Source organism: Coregonus lavaretus (assembly GCF_964263955.1).
Source record: "Coregonus lavaretus genome assembly, chromosome: 2".
NCBI lineage: Eukaryota > Metazoa > Chordata > Actinopteri > Salmoniformes > Salmonidae > Coregonus > Coregonus lavaretus.
The window spans coordinates 30,048,667-30,069,602 of NC_139989.1; the positions used below are offsets into that span (position 1 = coordinate 30,048,667).

General features: G+C 41.9%; 1 protein-coding gene across 1 annotated transcript in view; it reads left to right on the forward strand.

Annotated features, from left to right (window-relative positions):
* The first annotated feature begins 12,597 nt into the window (after positions 1-12,597).
* The window catches only part of LOC311143377 (transient receptor potential cation channel subfamily M member 4-like), a 98,989-nt gene continuing 90,650 nt past the window's right edge, over positions 12,598-20,936 (forward strand). The window contains exon 1 of the mRNA XM_084179213.1: positions 12,598-12,918. Within this exon, the coding sequence (XP_084035339.1) occupies positions 12,847-12,918 (72 nt within the window). The 5' untranslated portion in view covers positions 12,598-12,846. The remainder of the gene's footprint in view (positions 12,919-20,936) is intronic.

The window sequence follows — 20,936 nt, forward strand, 5'->3', positions numbered from 1 at the left end:
ACCCATTTGCGACCAAGCTTTAACTTCCTGACTGATGTCTTGAGATGTTGCTTCAATATATCCACATAATTTTCCTTCCTCATGATGCCATCTATTTTGTGAAGTGCACTAGTCCCTCCTGCAGCAAAGCACCCCCACACCATGATGCTGCCACCCCCGTGCTTCACGGTTGGGATGGTGTTCTTCAGCTTGCAAGCGACCCCCTTTTTCCTCCAAACATAACGATGGTCTTTATGACCGAATAGTTCTATTTTTGTTTCATCAGACCAGAGGACATTTCTCCAAAAAGTACGATCTTTGTTCCCATGTGCAGTTGCAAACCGTAGTCTGGCTTTTTTATGGCAGTTTTGGAGCAATGGCTTCTTCCTTGCTGAGCGGCCTTTTAGGTTGTGTCGATATAGGACTCGTTTTATAGATTCCTGTTTCCTCCAGGATCTTCACAAGGTCCTTTGCTGTTGTTCTGGGATTGATTTGCACTTTTCACACCAAAGTACGTTCATCTTTTGGAGACAGAACGCGTCTCCTTCCTGAGTGGTATGACGAATGGAATTGTGATACAGTGAATTATAAGTTAAATAATCTGTCTGTAAACAATTGTTGGAAAAGTCATGCACAAAGTAGATGTCCTAACCGACCTGCCAACACTATAGTTTGTTAACAAGAAATTTGTGGAGTGGTTGAAAAACAAGTTTTCCGACTTCAACTGTAGATAAGATCTTGCTACCATGGAAAGGTAAATACCTGCCTATTTGTGGAAAAATCACCCTGATTATCTCTTTAGTATTATCCCAGTTTACCTATTTGCTTATGGTCTTGCCTAAGCCTTGCGAACAGTTGTTTAAATTATATGAGACATTGTTTTGCATTTTATTTGGAATGGCAAGCCAGACAAAATTAAACAGGCCTATTTATATAATTAATATGAATTCGGAGGACATAAATTAACAGCGCAAACTGGCTCTAACCAGAATAGAAAGAGGAGTGGGAGGCCCCGGTGCATAACTGAGCAAGAGGACAAATACATTAGAGTGTCTAGTTTGAAAAACAGGCGCCTCACAGGTCCTCAACTGGCAGCTTCATTAAATAGTATCCACAACACACCAGTCTCAATGTCAACAGTGAAGAGGTGACTCCAGGATGTTGACCTTCTAGGCAGAGTTGCAAAGAAAAAGCCATATCTCAGACTGCCCATCTTAATCTTTTATTTTAATTGGCCAGTCTGAGATATGGCTTTTTCTTTGCAACAGTTGTGCACCGGGGCCTCCCACTCCTCTTTCCTTCTATTTCATTAAATATACAACCGTCGGTGTTTGTCAATGAATGATGTCGGGACTAGTTTATGTGGATGCGGATATTCATTGCGTTGTGCTTCGTTTGACAGTGCCGTGCACGTATGTGTAGATTTCTGGCAAGTTGTGACAGGCCTTTCAACAAATGAAATAAGCCGGAGATAGGCAGGTCTTTCCAGCCTTCAGTTCTGTGGCTATGTAATGTAATCCGACACCAGAGTCACTTGCTACTACAGCTCATAAACTCACTCGCTGGGCTGAAGAGACAGATTCATAAGCGAATAAACATTGATGAAACAAAATACACAGACAGTCCACGAATTGATCTTTATTGTAATACATGACGTTTTTGGTAAAAATGTGTAGATGGATATTGCCTTACCTATGTGTTATAAAAGCCAATCTAACGACTTGTTAGGCTATATTGCAAGTAGCCTAGTGTCCAAATGTTCCTCCGAATCCACCTTCCCTAATTAGCCTACTATAGTAGGTATGCAATATATTTCATACAATATACAGCCAAAATATTAGGCCTAACTGGCAGTAGTAGGCTACATGATCTGTGTCAGTATGCGTGACTGTGTCTTTCTGTTTTCTTTCTACCTCGACTGCACCAAGGAAAATTATCTGTAATTTCTCACAGACACAGCACTTGGACCAGCAGAACCAGAACCTTTAGCAAAAAAGTCTTAATTTCACACATTTAGCAGCGTTGGCCTCAAGAGCTCTTTTTTGGTTTCTCTAACTTCTTTTGGCACCACCCTTCCGTTTTTACTGAATGACTGACAGTCAGAGCGGGTGATGCACATTTGACTTGGTTGTTTAGGAATGTTAGTTTGTTTGACATTTGGCAAAGTGAAACCAACCGGACCAAATAAAAAATATACAATGTAACAAATAGTCCAACTCTGATTCGAAATATAGCTCAAAACTGTGTGAAAACGCCCTGAGTGTGCTACTTATTGTCCATATATTGGTCTTTAGTGACACCTATCGGTTGTGGATGGCCACGGCTGTTAGTTGAGCTGTGTGTGATTTTGTAGGATAATATGAAATGCGGTCATCGAAGACTATTACTAGTGTATCTTGGCTACATCAGTGTTTACATGGGGGTAATTTATTTTCTTAATAGTCTTAGTCACTCTGGATTGTTGTAGCTATTTGTTGTATGGTGAACTTGGGCTTATCAATGTTTATTTGAGAGTAAATCTGGCCAGTGCCTACCCAACCACTGACCTCATGTCACTGACTCCTTCATGTAGCAAGATGGCGACATACTAAAACAACACGTCCTGATCTTCAAATGCGCTACTGAGACGGCACATAGGAAACAAATGGGGTGACGTCATTGATGGCTTCATCCATATCTTTTACACTCTATGACACACACGCATGCAAACTCTCTTTCGCTCTCACACACACCCCGGTTGGGAACACTAGTTGAAATAACAGGATGTTTGTGTGCTATACCATAGTCAGGGGAGACTGGATGGCAACCAATAAAAAACCAAAATCTTTTCTTTGGATATGTGACAGGGAGGTTCTTCAATACACACATGCGTGTGTGTGTGTATTGAAGATCCCCCCCCTTTTACATTCCCAAAGAAATGGTTTTGGTTTTTCCATCCAGTCTCCTCTGACCCATAGCACACAAACATCCTGTCATTTCAACTAAACAAACTGTAGTCTAATGTAACAGGTTGAACCTGACTAGCAATAGCTGTTGGCAGGGGATTGACATTCATTCAGAATTCATATCCCATTGAACCACACCCCAGCACCTGTCATAGCATGTTCAGTGCATAGAATGAGGAGGGGGCCTTCCGAGTGGCGCAGCGGTCTAAGGCATTGCATCTCAGTGCTTGAGGCGTCACTATAGACCAGGGTTCAAGCCCGGGCCGTACAGAAGTTGCAGCGATGGGGCAAGAGTGTAACTACCAATTGGATATAACGAAAAAGAGGTACAAAATAATAAAAGAAAATGAGGGGCCAACTGAACAGAAAAGGGAGTCGGGGACTAACAATAGAGCAGATGCCCATCACTCCCTATCAGGTGTCTGGTAACTCAGACTATTTGTCATAATAAGCGTAAACTGAAAGAGAGACCTGCCTGAATGCCAACAGACTACCCAACAACGATAGGCCTTGGCCTACTCAAGTTCCAGTGCTTTAGGTTTAGGTTAGCCTATAATAAAAAAAATGTGTGTAATAAATTGGCCAACTTTAAATGTCCACAAATGCTCAAATCTAAGGTAATCAAACCTTTAAAAATAGTTTACTAAAGTGATATGATTAATCATTTTGCTCAATGTTATTTCCCTTCATTTAAATGGACTAACACCAAGTGATACCTTGGATTTAGACACCAAATCAATGGAATCCTCAAATTTATGACATAGGCCTACTAAAAGGGTGTGATTTGCTAAGAATTTTCTTTAGTATAGACCCCTCCCCCGATAAGTTTGCCACGAGAAAATGCTCAAGGTCCTTGTATATCTCTGTAATAAATTATTTTCAAGGCGGTAACACCAATAAAATAAAACTGAGGGACACACATTGTACTATAAAAAAAAGTATTTTAATAGCCTTTGTTTTTATTGATCTATACAATATATTAAATCATTTTGTTCACTGTCTAGCATTCAAAATAATAGATATACATCTCTAAATACCTAAAACATGTCACTACAGCTCTACACGTCACCAGTGGGACAAGCCAATTTGCTTGTCCCCAGTAGTTTCTACAATGTATACAAATGTTTTGCAGTATAAAGGACATGCATACACTATACAGCTCTGGAAAAAATTAAGAGACCACTGCAAATGTTTCTTAAATCAGCATCTCTACATGTATGACAGCCATTCCATTCCAGTGTCTGTTTAATTCCAACACAGGCACACCTCATTCTACTGAATTAGGTACTGATTAGGTGATCACCTGAACCAAATCTTATTTAACGGGGAAAAGTATAAAAACCACTGCTGTGGTCATCACTATCCTCTTGCAATAGGACCACCTGGATGGCAAAAACAGTGCTAATAGTACCTCAAAAGTAATATTAATCAAAAAATAACTATTGACCATGCCAAAAGAGTTGAAAAGGAAAGTTTTGAGTGAGGAAAAGAAAGGTTCAATTCTGGCTTTACTGGCTGGTTGCTTCCATCCTTAAAATTTCAAAGACGCCGGTTCATAAGAACAAGGTCAAGCAGCAGACATTGGGGACAACAAAGCTACAGACCGGCAGAGGGCGAAAACGACTCTCTACTGACCGGGATGACCGCCAACTCATTCGAATGTTACTCAACAACCGTAGGATGACATCAAGTGACCTACAAAAAGAATGGCAAACGGCAGCTGGGGTGAAGTGCACAGCGAGGACGGTTCGAAACAGGCTCCTAGGGGCAGGGCTGAAGTCGTGCAAAGCTAGAAAAAAGCCCTTCATCAATGAGAAGCAAAGAAGAGCCAGGCTGAGGTTTGCAAAAGACCATAAGGATTGGACCGTAGAGGACTGGAGTAAGGTCATCTTCTCTGATGAGTCCAATTTTCAGCTTTGCCCAACACCTGGTCGTCTAATGGTTAGACGGAGACCTCGAGAGGCCTACAAGCCACAGTGTCTCGCACCCACTGTGAAATTTGGTGGAGGATCGGTGATGATCTGGGGGTGCTTCAGCAAGGCTGGAATCGGGCAGATTTGTCTTTGTGAAGGACGCATGAATCAAGCCACGTACAAGGTTGTCCTGGAAGAAAACTTTCAGCAGCTTTCACTATTAGTTTAATCCTCTCCGTTTTAGACTATACTTTATCAGTGCTATTGATAGCTCCTGCTATGAACGTCACCAGCTTTCTCTTTTCTATGTATACCATATCGCTGCCCACCTGCCCCGTAATCCCCGGTCTAGATGCTCCTACCCTTCTCTCCCTTGAACCTGTATCTCCCTGGACCTGGACCACCCTCACTGCCTCAGCATATGACACCCTTTTCTCCTGGACCACCCTCAGTGCCTCAGCATATGATACCCTTCTTTCCACTCTCAGTTGTTGCACCTCCACTGCCTTCTTCATAGCCTCACACCCACTATATGCCACACTATGAGCACCCCCACAGTTGCAGCACTTTAGTTGTACACCATCTCCACACTTCCCATAATCATGCTCCCCTTTACACCTGGCACACCTCTTTTTCTCTTTACAGACTGTTGCCACATGCCCAAACCTCTGGCATTTATAACATCTTAAAGGTTTCGGTACATAAGCCCTCACATAATAACTCATATTCTATTGTTACCTTATTTGGCAGTCCCCGGTCCTTAAAATTTAACAGAATAGACGCGCTATCTACCCTATCTCCACCCCTTGTTGCTTGCAATCTTTGTGCATTCACTAGAACACCTCCTCTCAAATTTTCCCTTATCTCTTTAGTGCTAACACTCACAGGCACTCCTGTTATCACCCCTTTACTCCACTGCTTCCCTGCTTGGTCAGACCAGCTGCTCGACACCACCTTACACTTCCCTATTTGTTTCACTACGATAGCTTTTTCCCCCTGCGCCATGTCCTTACAGAACACCAACAAGCTCCCATCTCTTAACACTTTAGCATTAACAACTTCCCCAATCAACTATTTTATCACAGCCGTCAACCTTATCGGACTCATCGCCCCAACTCCCCCTTCCTCCCTAAACTTCATAATCACTTTATGCTCCTCCTCACCTCCATGTTCCTCTCGTCTTATCTTTCCCTTCCTCTGCACTTTCTGCCTCCGAACTTCCACTATCGTTGGAATCTAGGTTGCTCTCCTCAAACTTATTTTTCTGCCTCCTCTCTACCTCTGTAGAACTCTCGCTCCCCTTCATACCCCTACTCCCTTTCTCTCCCGCTTTCTTTTTCATTTAAGAAAGTTTGTTTGTTTCTCAATGATTTCAAAAATCCCTCTCCTCAACGACGTTCCCGCAGAAAGTCTTCTTCCTCCTCCCGCGGGGAGTTGCCTTCTTCTTCTGTGTGTTTTATGGCGGACTACATCCAAAAGTTGTATTGACGCCACCAACTGGACGGATTGAAACTAAAAATTTAATTAAAATAAAGAAATCCATACTTAATAGTGATTCTAACAATCCACCCTAATAAAAATAGTACATTGCCAAAACAAACAAAACTCCCACTTCTTCCTTCTTTTAGTTCTCCATATCTCCCTTCTCAGGCTCTAGGGCCTGAGAAGGTAGGGGAGGTGCCTGCAAATGTGCCTGTTGTTTTACTGGACCATAGAGTTTGCTAGAGGGCACAACTGACATACGAATGCCCTCTCTCCACCTCCATGCCCCAAGACTGGGAGAATTCTGAACAGTACGGCAGCACAACGTTTGAAGCCTTTAATCTAAACATTTATCTTCTGATATGGGGAAACCAGGCCCTGATCTCAGCTTAGGTGCACTACTTTTCATGGTTTCACTACACAATGAGGGTGTTTTGAGTCTTTCTATTTTAACAGTGTAGTAACGTGGCTCTTAAAAACCTTTGCACATCTACAAGTGATCCAGACCACTCGTAGAGCAGCCAAAGTGCATCGTTAGATGCTTTTTTGCCCTTCCACGTCACTTTATTCACAGAAGATCTCCGCTAAACATAGAATCAAGATGTTTAGGCTATCTGTCTCAGAGGAGGCTGGTGGGAGGAGCTATAGGAGGACGGGCTCATTGTAATGGCTGGAATGGAATTCATGGAACGGAGTCAAACATGTGGTTTCCATATGTTTGATACCATTCCATTTATTCCATTCCAGCCCGTCCTCCAATAGCTCCTCCCACCAGCCTCCACTGATCTGTCTGTCTGTGACTGCTGATGTTGATTACAAATACAAAGTTGCCAAAGAATTTGCAATTGTTACAAACAAGTGGAGGATCAAATTATGCTTAAAATGAAAACAGAGAAGACTGCATTAAAATATATAGGCTGCATGGGCCTATATAGGCAATTTCAATCATATTGAAATCTATTTCATGTTTAATCAATTTAGTTTTATTTTGCGACTAGGCTACTGTCTGTAATTTTTGCCTCAATGTGTTTCATGATGTGTGACAACATGTGCGCAATGATGTACCCAATCTGTGATTTAGTGCATTATTATTGGGTAAGCATAATATGCCACCTCAATAGCCTATTTGCAGCCATAGGTGGTAATATCTCTCTAGGAGCTGATCCGTTGTCAATAATGTGGAATAACTCTAACGTTAAGGTACGATTTGAATGAAGAAAGCTGATCCGAGAGCAGTTTTGCTTTTCTTTCGTTTCTCTCAGTATCGACACATGGTCTAACGACTGACTTAGTGAATGTTCTCTCTACCTGCTTGTTTGGGAAGCAAACACTTCTTAAGATTTTCTGGTATGATCATCTGCTACGATCAACTGGTTCAATCATCGTAATGCTTAAGTTACATCACAACTGGGAAACAAAGCCCTGAATGGTTGCTTTTATGCTGGGTGACCTTGGTGACACAGTGGCTGTGTCCGAATAACCATACTAGCGTACTTCATACTGAAACTGCATGCTCTTTTCGGCATTTGTTCTAGTAGAATTCACTCTTCTTTTTTGACTCACGTGTTTGACAACAGCTGATAACCAGATAAATTGACACACTGTACCAATATGAACGAATGGCGGGAGTCAACGCAATTGCGCATTAGATGATGCATTCGGAGTACTACTTTCGAAATTTCACATACTATAAAACATTATTTTTTCGAATATTATTTAGTACGCTAGTATGGGTATTTGGACACGGCCACTGTCTGTGACACACTTTCCCGAGAGCAATCCAGGGCCTGGTTTCCCGATAGCGATGGATTTAGGCTTACGAGTGTTTTAACAACGCATTTTACCTACAACGGCCGAAGATGTAACATGCGTTACCCAAAACACCACGCAGAGAGAACCTTAGCTAAGTGCGTCGTTTGAGCATATGTCGATACTGATAGAATGAAAGAAAGGGAGCACTACTCTCAGGTCAGCTTTCTCCATTCAAATCTTTCCTTAACATTATAATCTTTTCAAAATACTGACGACAGATCAGCTCCGAGAGAAATATTACCACTTACCAGTCAAAAGTTTGGACACACTTACTCATGCAAGAGTTTTTCTTTATTTTTACTATTTTCTACATTGTAGAATAATAGTGAAGACATCAACACTATGAAATAACACATATGGAATCATGTAGTAACCAAAAAAGTGTTAAACAAATCAACATTTATTTTATATTTGAGATTCTTCAAATAGCCACCCTTTGCCCTGATGACATCTTTGCACACTCTTGGCATTCTCTCAACCAGCTTCACCTGGAACCCCTCTCATCTATCTCTGAAAACCATCCAGTTTTTATTTCTAATTGCCATACACATTGTATTTTTAAACTGTGCTGTGATGTTTCACAAAAGTTCTGAACCTTTCTACTCTCATAGTTTCTACAGGTTGTAAATTAAAGATAAACATTTTTGTTTGCTAAGAGTATTATTATTTTATTGTTCGATTGACTATGACTTTTCAAATCACCCAGCAGTGCTATTTGCACAGTTAGCGCCAGGTAAATGTTGCAATTCATTAACCTGTGACCAAAAACAAGCTACATAAAGGCAGTACCAAAACTAATGATTCTGTCTCTTCACAGCAAAATCTGCAGAGCTGGGATGGTTGTATCCCTGGAAATACTTTTACCACATTTTGATATGTTACAGCCTTATTCTAAAATGGATTAAATAAATAAAAATCTCAGCAATCTACACACAATACCCCATAATGACAAAGCGAAAACAGGATTTTAGAAATGTAGAAATGTTTACAAATGTATTAAAAATAAAATACGGTAATACCTTATTTACATAAGTATTCAGCGTCTGCTATGAGACTTCGAAATTGAGCTCAGGTGCATCCTGTTTCCATTGATAATCCTTGAGATGTTTCTACAACTTGATTGGAGTAAATTAAATTGCTTGGATATTATTTGGAAAGGCACACACCTGTCTATATAAGGTCCCACAGTTGACAGTGCATGGCAGAGCAAAAACCAAGCCATGAGGTCGAAGGAATTGTCCGTAGAGCTCCAAGACAGGATTGTGTCGAGGCACAGATCTGGGGAAGGCTACCAAAACATTTCTGCAGCATTGAAGGTCCCCAAGAAATTGATGATGTTTAGAACCAGCAAGACTCTTCCTACAGCTGGCCGCCTGGCCAAACTGAGCAATTGGGGGAGAAGGGCCTTGGTCAGGGAGGTGACCAAGAACCTGATGTACACTCTGACAGAGCTCTAGAGATCTTCTGTGGAGATGGGAGTACCTTCAAAAAGGACCACCATCTCTGCAGCACTCCACCAATCAGGCCTTTAGATTCTCTGGTCTGATGAAACCATGAACCTCTTGGCCTGAATGCCAAGCGTCACGTCTGGAAGAAACCTGGCACCATCCCTAAGGTGAAGCATGGTGGTGGCAGCATCATGTTGTGGGGATGTTTTTCAGCGGCAGAGACTGGGAGACTAGTCAGGATCGAGGCAAAGATGAACAGAGCAAAAACCTACTCCAGAGCACTCAGGGCCTCAAGCTGGGGCGACGGTTCACCTTCCAACAGGACAACGACCCTAAGCACACAGCCAAGACAACGCAGCAGTGGCTTCAGGACAAGTCTCTGAATGTCCTTGAGTGGCCCAGCCAGAGCCCGGACTTGAACCCGATCGAACATCTCTGGAGAGACCTGAGGATAGCTGTGCAGCAACACCCCTCATCCAACCTGACCGAGCTTGAGAGGATCTGCAGAGAAGAATGGGAGAAACTCCCCAAATACAGGTGTGCCAAGCTTGTAGCGTCATACCCAAGAAGACTCGATGCTGTAATCGCTGCCAAAGGTGCTTCAACAAAGTACTGAGTAATGGGTCTGAATACTTATGTAAATGTGATATTTTAGTTTATTTGTAATAAATTAGCAAACATTTCTAAACCTGTTTTTTACTTTGTCATTATGGGGCATTGTTTGTAGATTTGAGGAAAAAATAGTTTTCAATTTTAGAATGAGGCTGCAACTTTTGGGTCCTTAAATGAAACTGGTATTTTTTTATTTTTTATTTTTTTTATTTCACCTTTATTTAACCAGGTAAACCAGTTGAGAACAGGTTCTCATTTACAACTGCGACCTGGCCAAGATAAAGCAAAGCAGTGCAATAAAAACAACACAGAGTTACATATGGGGTAAAAAAACATAAAGTCAAAAATACAACAGAAAATATATATACAGTGTGTGCAAATGTAGCAAGTTATGGAGGTAAGGCAATAAATAGGCTATAGTGCAGAATAATTACAATAGTATTAACACTGGAATGCTAGATGTGCAAGAGATTATGTGCAAATAGAGATACTGGGGTGCAAAAGAGCAAAATAAATAACAATATAGGGATGAGGTAGTTGGGTGGGCTAATTTCAGATGGGCTGTGTACAGGTGCAGTGATCGGTCAGGTGCTCTGACAACTGATGCTTAAAGTTATTGAGGGAGATAAGAGTCTCCAGCTTCAGAGATTTTTGCAATTCGTTCCAGTCATTGGCAGCAGAGAACTGGAAGGAATGGCGGCCAAAGGAGGTGTTGGCTTTGGGAATGACCAGTGAGATATACCTGCTGGAGCGCAGACTACGGGTGGGTGCTGCTATGGTGACCAATGAGCTAAGATAAGGCGGGGATTTGCCTAGCAGTGATTTATAGATGGCCTGGAGCCAGTGGGTTTGACGACGAACATGTAGTGAGGACCAGCCAACAAGAGCGTACAGGTCACAGTGGTGGGTAGTGTATGGGGCTTTGGAGACAAAACGGATGGCACTGTGATAGACTACATCCAATTTGCTGAGTAGAGTGTTGGAGGCTATTTTGTAAATGACATCGCCGAAGTCAAGGATCGGTAGGATAGTCAGTATACTTTATTGACAGTTATTTAACCAATTTTGATCTTTAATGCAGGGCCGACAGACAAGTTCCTTACCTTCTCCCATTTGTGCTGTATTTGTAGTCAACTTTGTTCTATAGTTATCGGCGGTCACAGAGACGGATAAACCATGTGACTTTTTTAGCAGAGATCTTTTGTGTATAAAGGGAAGTGTTGGTGAACACATAATTGGAGAGGAAGTACAAAACCAACGACGCTAGACAGAGAGGAATTTGCTTAAGCAAAAGGCAGTTTATTAAAACAGAGATAGCTGGTACTGCTCAAGCTACATGCATGGGCCCTATGCATGGACCCAATCAATTGCCTCTTATGGAGACAGTTGAGAAGGAATGGATAAACAGAGTTACAGCATTATTTTATACAATGTAACATAAAGGAAGGGGTCCTTCTTCTAGTCCCTTGATTGGTTCCCGAGGCGTAGGAGGCGGGTCTGCTCTGTCATGAGCAGATGCCCCATTGGTGCACGGCAGAGTCCTCTGCCCTTGGCACCCGACCAGTAGAAGGGGAGTTGAGAATGTGTGTGCGTCCACAGTGAGATGTGTGTGTGTGTGTGTGTGTGTATGTGTGTCAAGTTGAGAATGAGTGTGCGTCCACAGTGAGATGTGTGTGTGTGTGTGTGTGTGTGTGTGTGTGTGTCTCAAGGGAAACTCGTGGGGAGCAGCAAGTGATTGTGGCCTGTGGCGTGGGTGTTGTCCTTGGCCACCTGGTGACAAGATATGGTCCTCTGTCCATTGTTATGCACAGACAACTAACACAACAGTATCAGACACATGACACAGAACAGTACGCTGTTAGTATCAGACACATGACACACTCCTGTAACAGCATTTATAAGACCATTTTACACAACATATTACTCAGATCAATCTATAACATTTTATATTTACTACGACAGAAGCTTGAGGGCAAAAAAGCTCTAAAGACGACGCACATAGCTGTTCTACAAACGTCAGCCGTAGCGTTTAAATGCAACGTTAATGACGGTAACTAGTAACTTAATACCACAAACAATGTTAAACATGCTAGGCCAAAGTCAAGGTTTCATTCGTTCATGATTGTTGGTCCAACGAAGGAGAAAAACAGAATCTGCGATGTAATTGAATGCACTCGAGATGCTCAGACATTGGACATTATTTCCTGCCCTTCCCAAATATCCCTTTGGCCTCCCACTTCTACACGGTGCCTGCAACATACCTGTCGTGGGCTCGGCTATACTACACAGAGCTACAGTACATTGAACTCCGTGTGACTGGTTGTGGGCCCTCCCTTCTCAAATATCCCTATGGCCGCCTCCTACACCGTGCTTGCAACATACCTGTCGTGGGCTCGGCTATACTACACAGAGCTACAGTACATCTAGCTCTGTAAACATCTTGAGGTAGCTCCGTGTGACTTGTGTGAGGACGGAACGGAGCGCAGCGCAGCTCGAGGTGGCCATTCGGAATAATTTTACATCGCTGTGTCTGCCTGCGGTGCACTTCCAGCGGTCAACTTCAAACTATTTGTTTTTGGGTTTCGGACCTATTCGATTTTGTTGTTGTTGCCCCTAGCAGGAGAAGAGGCGAGAGGGAGGGGTATAGAGTGCGTAATGAAGGATACGGATAAAGAGAATGAAGGAGGCGGAAGGAGAACGGGAACAGCAAAATCCGAGAAAGATCAGGTTTGGTTTACTATTATAAATTGAGCAATTTCGCACATTAATTACCCCGTGTCTTTTTGGGTTATGCATGGAAAAATCGTGCGCATATGTTTCGCTGAATGCAATAAGTATAGCGTTAACAGATTTATCATAGACTAAATCAAAAGTTTATGCCAAAATAATTGTTTTACTTTGATGGAATTTAGGCGTAGAATTACAGTAGCCTATTCCGGGAGTTTGACCCAAGTGGGATTACGCAGCTTTATGTAAAAATTGACGCACGTCAATTGTCAAAACAGACATGCAAAAAACATCGTATAGCTGGGAGAGCGATAGCCTATCCTATACTGTCCTACCAAGCAAAAGAGCAGTAGATGCACATTTGGTGAAAAATGAGTTAGTTACATTTTTGTAATACATTAAATACATGCTTTATCATGTGGACAAATATCCTGCCTCCATTGTGTTGTGCTATGGAGAAAATGGGGGTCATGTTTGCAGTAACTGCAAAAAGTTACAGTAAACCCAAGAAAAAAGGCAGTAACTGCCATCACTCACATCAGTTACTGCCTTTTACATTGGTTTCACTGAGCTTTGGGCTGCAGTGTCTACTGTTTATCTTGGTATTATTTATTGTTCTTTGCGGATACAAGTATCAAACTATATGACACTGACAGCCACATACAAATAAATATATGAAAACAAGTTTATGTTAAAAAAAATGTTTAATGGCAACGTATTCCAGTGGGTGTGTACCAAGCAAGAAGGAAGTAACTGCAGTCTAGGGTCAAAGGTCATGTCAGGATCAACATGAATAAAAGGTAACCTCATAGTAAGACAACAGATAACCACATCTCCAATGATATGCCTAAAATTCATTTGGCTGGACAATAAAAAAACATTGAAGTCATTTTTCTCAGTTTCACTCTATGAGCAGTTACTGCTCTTTTGCTTGGTAGGGTAGTATAGTGTGCCTTAAATCTCCAACCAGAGGTAAATTGCAGTAAATAGTCTGTGACCACGTCACCTCCATTCGAGTTCAAACTTGTGGTTGTCATTTAAATATAATTCCCTCGACCCATTTAACCAATTCAGTAGGCTAGAAGTGCTTACATCACCACTAAACTTCTTGTAACTTAATCTTGATCTTACAGTTCCACCAAACCTGTTGTAACCTAATCTTGATATAGCCTACATTCATCTATGCCAGTAGCTTTACATTAATTGCCAAAAATCAACCGACTCAGGGCTATAGCATAAGGCCATTGCGTTTCGCAAATATTTTTATGAATCTGCACAACTGTAAATTGATCATAAATTGCACAGAATTCCACAATAATAACTGAATTATCAATCCTTGTGACAATTACTTATTGACAATGACTATTCAGCAGGAGTGTGGGGTGCTAAAATGTATCTAAAAAATTAACATGTCCATAACAGAGCAGTATGTTATTTTTTACACTGAACAAAAATATAAATGCAACATGTTGGTCCCATGTTTCATGAGCTTAAATAAAAGCTCCCAGAAATGTTCCATCCCTGTTAGTGAGCATTTCTCCTTTGCCAAGATAATCCATCCACCTGACAGGTGTGGCATATCAAGAAGCTGATTAAACATCATGATCATTACACAGGTGCACCTTGTGCTAGGGACAATAAAAGGCCACTCTGAAATGTGCATTTTTGTCACACAACACAATGCCACAGATGTCTCAAGTTTTGAGCGTGCAATTGGCATGCTGACTGCAAGAATGTCCACCAGAGATGTTGCCAGAGAATTTATTGTTTATTTCTCTACCATAAGCCGCCTCCAATGTAATTTTAGAGCATTTGGCAGTATGTCCAACTGGCCTCACAACCGCAGACTACGTGTTGTGTTGCATGAAGCAAATGGTGGTCAAACCAGATACTGACTGGTTTTCTGATACACGCCCCTACTTTAAAAAAAAAAGGAATCTGTGACCAACAGATGCATATATGTATTCCCAGTCATGTGAAATCCATAGATTAGGGCCTAATACATTTATTTAAATTGACTGATTTCCTTATATGAACAGTATCTCAGTAAAATCTTTGAAATTGTCTCATGTTGCACATTTTTGTTCAGTGTAAGTATCCACAAGTTTGCACCTATACTGGCAATAACTGGGGACATGGGCTGGGAACCCTGTGAGGTGAGATGGAAGGTGTGTATGGTGAGACTTTGGATATGCCAATTGCCAGAATAGCCAGCAAAGTTTTTCAGTGGGATCTCTCCATAGGGGTAGCCTGGGCAACTGAAATGTCTGACCTTTTCCAACAGTCGGACTGTGAACAGTTGTATGAAAGCCAAATTAAGAAAGACACAGATGCTATTTAAGAAAACAACTGATGATGCAATATGAAAATAAATGGGTGGATTAATCTCATCCCAAATTGAGAACCGTTTGTTTGATTAAGGGTGAATTTTTGTGTAAGATATTATTTACATCCACCTAAAAGCAAGAGATTGCTATGTGCACAGGTAAGATCAGGGAATATCCCCTTCGTATTGAAACAGGTCGTTATAATGGTGAAATGGAAGAGGAAAGTCTAAGGACCCTTGTCCTTATTCCAGAAAGCCCACCAGATATACTCTGGCATTATGTGGCTGAGTGATGAGTAGAAACTGAAATGTTTTTTTGTCCTTTGTCTACTTCCGTTTGCGGATTTTTTTTTTTTTGTGTCATTTAGCAGACGCTCTTATCCAGAGCGACTTACAGGAGCAATTAGGGTTAAGTGCCTTGCTCAAGTGCACATCGACAGATTTTTCACCTAGTCAGCTCGGTTACTGGCACAACGCTCTTAACCACTAAGCTACCTGCCGCCCCAAGCTACCTAAAGCCTGCAATAAAAGAAAAAGGGCAACCTATAATTAACTTATAAAAATAATTAACTCCTATATAGCAAATGGCAGGTACGTATATAGATTGTGTGTAGGCCTGTCTCACACTTAAAGCTTCCCTTTGTGGTAGACTGGGTTTAAATGCCTTCCATTTCATTTATCTGTATTTACTCTAATAATGTTTTACTGCCCTAGGGTTATAATTATTGCTTGGATAACCTTTATTTACTATTATGTATTGATTTCTTTTTCACTCTTGCGATGTGCAATGCACAGAACACTGGAATAATTATCACTGAATTATCACAGTGAATCATTGAAATGTTTGTTTGTGTCAATTAATCCCGTAAGTGATGGGTTGCTAACTGGCGATTTGACACAAAAATAAAAAGTCAATTCATTCATTCATTCACTTACAGACCATAAATGTAGGTTAGTCTTCTGCTGATAAATACAAGCCCTAGGCATACTGTTTTGTTAATTTAAACAAGGTTCTGTACGACTTTATTGTATTTTCTTATCGACGTTCAACTATTTTCTAAATGGCAATGTGGCGGGACAGTGACCGTCGGCTTTGTTGTAAAAACATAACGCTCCTGTGCCACCCAACCTAGAGTTGTCATCGGGCCTGAAAATTACAGCCTGGTCTGACCCAAGCCTGCTGAGCTGAGGCACGAGCCCAGGCCCGGTCCGACATCACAGGAATTGAATGAGCACACCCCGAAAAAAAGACAGATTTAGAAAAAACAGCATATTGATTTAAACTGGTGTTGAGGACAATGAGGTGGAAGGAGATGAGGACACAGCCCTTGTCTTAGAAAATGGAGAAGAGAGGAACACTCACCTTTATGCTCAACTGAATTATGAAAAATGTGGAATAAAGTAGGCTATACAGTGCCTTCGGAAAATATTCAGACCGCTTTACTTTTTCCACATTTTGTTACGTTTTTTCTCAGCAATCTACACACAATACCCCATAATGACAAAGCAAAAACAGGTTTTTAGAAATGTTTGCAAATGTATTAAAAATACAAAACTGATACCTTATTTACATAAGTATTCAGACCCTTTGCTATGAGGTCAGGTGCATCCTGTTTCCATTGATCATCCTTTGAGATGTTTCTACAACTTGATTGGAGTCCACCTGTGGTAAATTCAATTGATTGGACATGATTTGAAAAGGCACACACCTGTTTATATAAGGTCCCACAGTTGACAGTGCATGTCAGAGCAAAAACCAAGCCATGAGGTCGAAGGAATTGTCCATAGAGCTCCGAGACAGGATTGTGTCGAGGCACAGATCTGGGGAAGGGTATAAAAACATTTCTGCAGCATTGAAGGTCCCCAAGAACACAGTGGCTTCCATCATTCTTAAATGGCAGATGTTTGGAACCACCAAGACTCTTCCTAGAGCTGGCCATCTGTCCAAACTGAGCAATTGGGGGAAAAGGTATTGGTCAAGGAGGTAACCAAGAACCCAATGGTCACTCTGACAGAACTCTACATTTCCTCTGTGGAGATGGGAGAACCTTCCAGAAGGACAACCATCTCTGCAGCATTCCACAAATCAGGCCTTTATGGTAGAGTGGCCAGACGGAAGCCACTCACTCCTCAGGCACATGACAGACCGCTTGGAGTTTGCCAAAAGGCACCTGAAGACTTTCAGACCATGAGAAACAAGATTCTCTGGTCTGATGAAACCAAGATTGAACTCTTTGGCCTGAATGCCAAGCGTCATGTCTGGAGGAAACCTGGCACCATCCCTACGGTGAAGCATGGTGGTGTCAGCATCATGCTGTTGGGATGTTTTTCAGCGGCAGGGACTGGGAGACTAGTCAGGATCGAGGCAAAGATGAATGGAGCAAAGTACAGAGAGATCCTTGATGAAAACCTTCTCCAGAGCGCTCAGGACCTCAGACTGGGGCGAAGGTTCACCTTCCAACAGGAAAACGACCTTAAGCACACAGCCAAAACAACAGAGGAGTGGCTTCGGGACAAGTTTCTGAATGTCCTTGAGTGGCCCAGCCAGAGCCCGGACTTGAACCCGATCGAACATCTCTGGAGAGACCTGAAAATAGCTGTTCAGTAATGCTCCCCATCCAACCTGACAGAGCTTGAGAAGATTTGCAGAGAAGAATGGGAGAAACTCCCCAAATACAGGTGTGCCAAGCTTGTAGCGTCATACCCGAGAAGACCCGAGGCTATAAAGGGTCTGAATACTTATGTAAAGTATTTTATTTTTATTACCAAAAATGTCTAAACCTGTTTTTGCTTCGTCATTATGGGGTATTGTGTTTAGATTGATGAGGGAAAATATATATTTAATCAACTTTAGAATAAGGCTGTAACGTAACAAAATGTTGAAAAAGTCAAGGGGTCTGAATACTTTCCGAAGGCACTGTAGGCTAATGCATTTGACCGCATGTATCACATTTTTGCTTACTGAAACTTCCAAAGTCATATCCAACCGTTATAATACATATAAGGCTGTGTGTCTGGTCAACTTGATGATCATTTCAACAGCGTTTTGATTTGGACAGCGCCGTCGTGCTGCTTTGAGCGCATCCTGTTTTAGCTGTCTTAAAGAAACCTGTCATCTCAATCATTAATTAATGTCATTACACAGCGTACGAGTCATTCATGGCTTTAAATACAATCAAGGACGCCTTGAATAATTAAACAATAAATATAGGAATGTGACTGTTTTTAATCTAACACCTGTTTGGCACACAAATTGGCAAGCAGCGCTAGCTCCTGCACTTCTTGGTATTCTTCTTGATCTTCGTGTTCTTCTTCTTAATGTCATTATTATTAATATCATTATAAAAACTAAGCCTTGTATTATCATTATTAGGCCTAGTAGGTTAGTAGCCTTGTATAATTGAGAGCTGTGAGAGCGCGTCCTGTTTTAGCTGTCTTACGTAATTTGGGCTTTTCCAATATATCTCAATGAATCAATCAATCATTCATGTCATCACACCACATACTGTTGCTTCTCTCTGTGCCTGCTCGCCGCTGCTGAGAGAGATTGGGAGAGAGAAATTTAGAGAGAGCTGTAGCCTACTAGAAGCCAAGGTGCGCTAGTAGTCACACAGACACACAGTCTTTTTTTAACACAGCGCGGCAAGTCCAAACCCGGTCTGGCCCGAATCAATTCTCAGGACTTAAGGCCCGGCCCAACCCTAGCCCGTCGGGCCCCATCGGATTCAGGCTGAGAATGTAACTCTAGCCTGGCCTCAAAGACGTAACTACTGCAATAATCAGTAAGGCAGATTTTCCCATCTGTAAGTGCCTGTCAGTAAATCTGTGACACTCAAATTAGTATTTTTTTTATTTTATTTCACCTTTATTTAACCAGGTAAGCCAGTTGAGAACAAGTTCTCATTTACAACTGCGACCTGGCCAAGATAAAGCAAAGCAGTGCGATTAAAAACAATAACAGAGTTACATATGGGGTAAACAAAACATAAAGTCAGATCTACAACAGAAAATATACATTGCTCAAAAAAATAAAGGGAACACTTAAACGGTCAGAAACAGACTCCATGTGGGTGGTATGAGGGCCCGACGTCCACAGGTGGGGGTTGGGCTTACAGCCCAACACCGTGCAGGACGTTTGGCATTTGCCAGAGAACACCAAGATTGGCAAATTCGCCACTGGTGCCCTGTGCTCTTCACAGATGAAAGCAGGTTCACACTGAGCACATGTGACAGACGTGACAGAGTCTGGAGACGCCGTGGAGAACGTTCTGCTGCCTGCAACATCCTCCATTATGACCGGTTTGGCGGTGGGTCAGTCATGGTGTGGGGTGGCATTTCTTTGGGGGGCCTCACAGCCCTCCATGTGCTCGCCAGAGGTAGCCTGACTGCCATTAGGTACCGAGAGGAGATCCTCAGACCCCTTGTGAGACCATATGCTGGTGCGGTTGGCCCTGGGTTCCTCCTAATGCAAGACAATGCTAGACCTCATGTGGCTGGAGTGTGTCAGCAGTTCCTGCAAGAGGAAGGCATTGATGCTATGGACTGGCCCACCCGTTCCCCAGACCTGAATCCAATTGAGCACATCTGGGACATCATGTCTCGCTCCATCCACCAACGCCACGTTGCACCACAGACTGTCCAGGAGTTGGCGGATGCTTTAGTCCAGGTCTGGGAGGAGATCCCTGAGGAGACCATCCGCCACCTCATCAGGAGCATGCCCAGGCATTGTAGGGAGGTCATACAGGCACGTGGAGGCCACACACACTACTGAGCCTCATTTTGACGTGTTTTAAGGACATTACATCAAAGTTGGATCAGCCTGTAGTGTGGTTTTCCACTTTAATTTTGAGGGTGACTCCATATCCAGACCTCCATGGGTTGATACATTTGATTTCCATTGATAATTTATGTGTGATTTTGTTGTCCGCACATTCAACTATGTAAAGAAAAAAGTATTTAATAAGATTATTTCATTCATTCAGATCTAGGATGTGTTATTTTAGTGTTCCCTTTATTTTTCTGAGCAGTGTATATACAGTGTGTGCGAATGTAGTACATTATGGAGGTAAGGCAATAAATAGGCCATAGTGCAAAATAGTTACAATTTCGTATTAACACTGGAATGATAGATGTGCAAAAGATGATGTGCAAATAGAGATACTGGGGTGCAAATTAGCTAAATAAATAACAGTATGGGGATAAGGTAGTTGTATGGGCTAATTACAGATGGGCTGTGTACATGTATGATATGTAACTATTGGTATGGTTACATTAGACAGAAGCTTACTTAAGCAAAAACGAAAGGAATGAGGTTAGTCGGGGAGGATGGATGGGCGTATAACGTGAATGTCTAGCAACCCAAAGGATGTGTGTTCTAATCACATCACAAACAACTTTAGCATTTTAGCTTTGCAACAACTAACTACTTTTTTAGCTACTTTGCAACTTCTTAGCATGTTAGCTAACCCTAACCCCTAAAACTAACCCGTAGCCTAGCTAACGTTAGCCACCTAGCTAACGTTAGCCACAACAAATTGTAATTCGTAACATATCATACGAATTGTAATTCGTAACATATCATACTAAATGAAGGTATTACCGATTTATGTTTACTATGTTAAATCTACCCCTGAGTCCATGTTGAGCTGCCAGGGCAGGCTAGTCCATCTTATCAACTGACAGGACAAGAGAG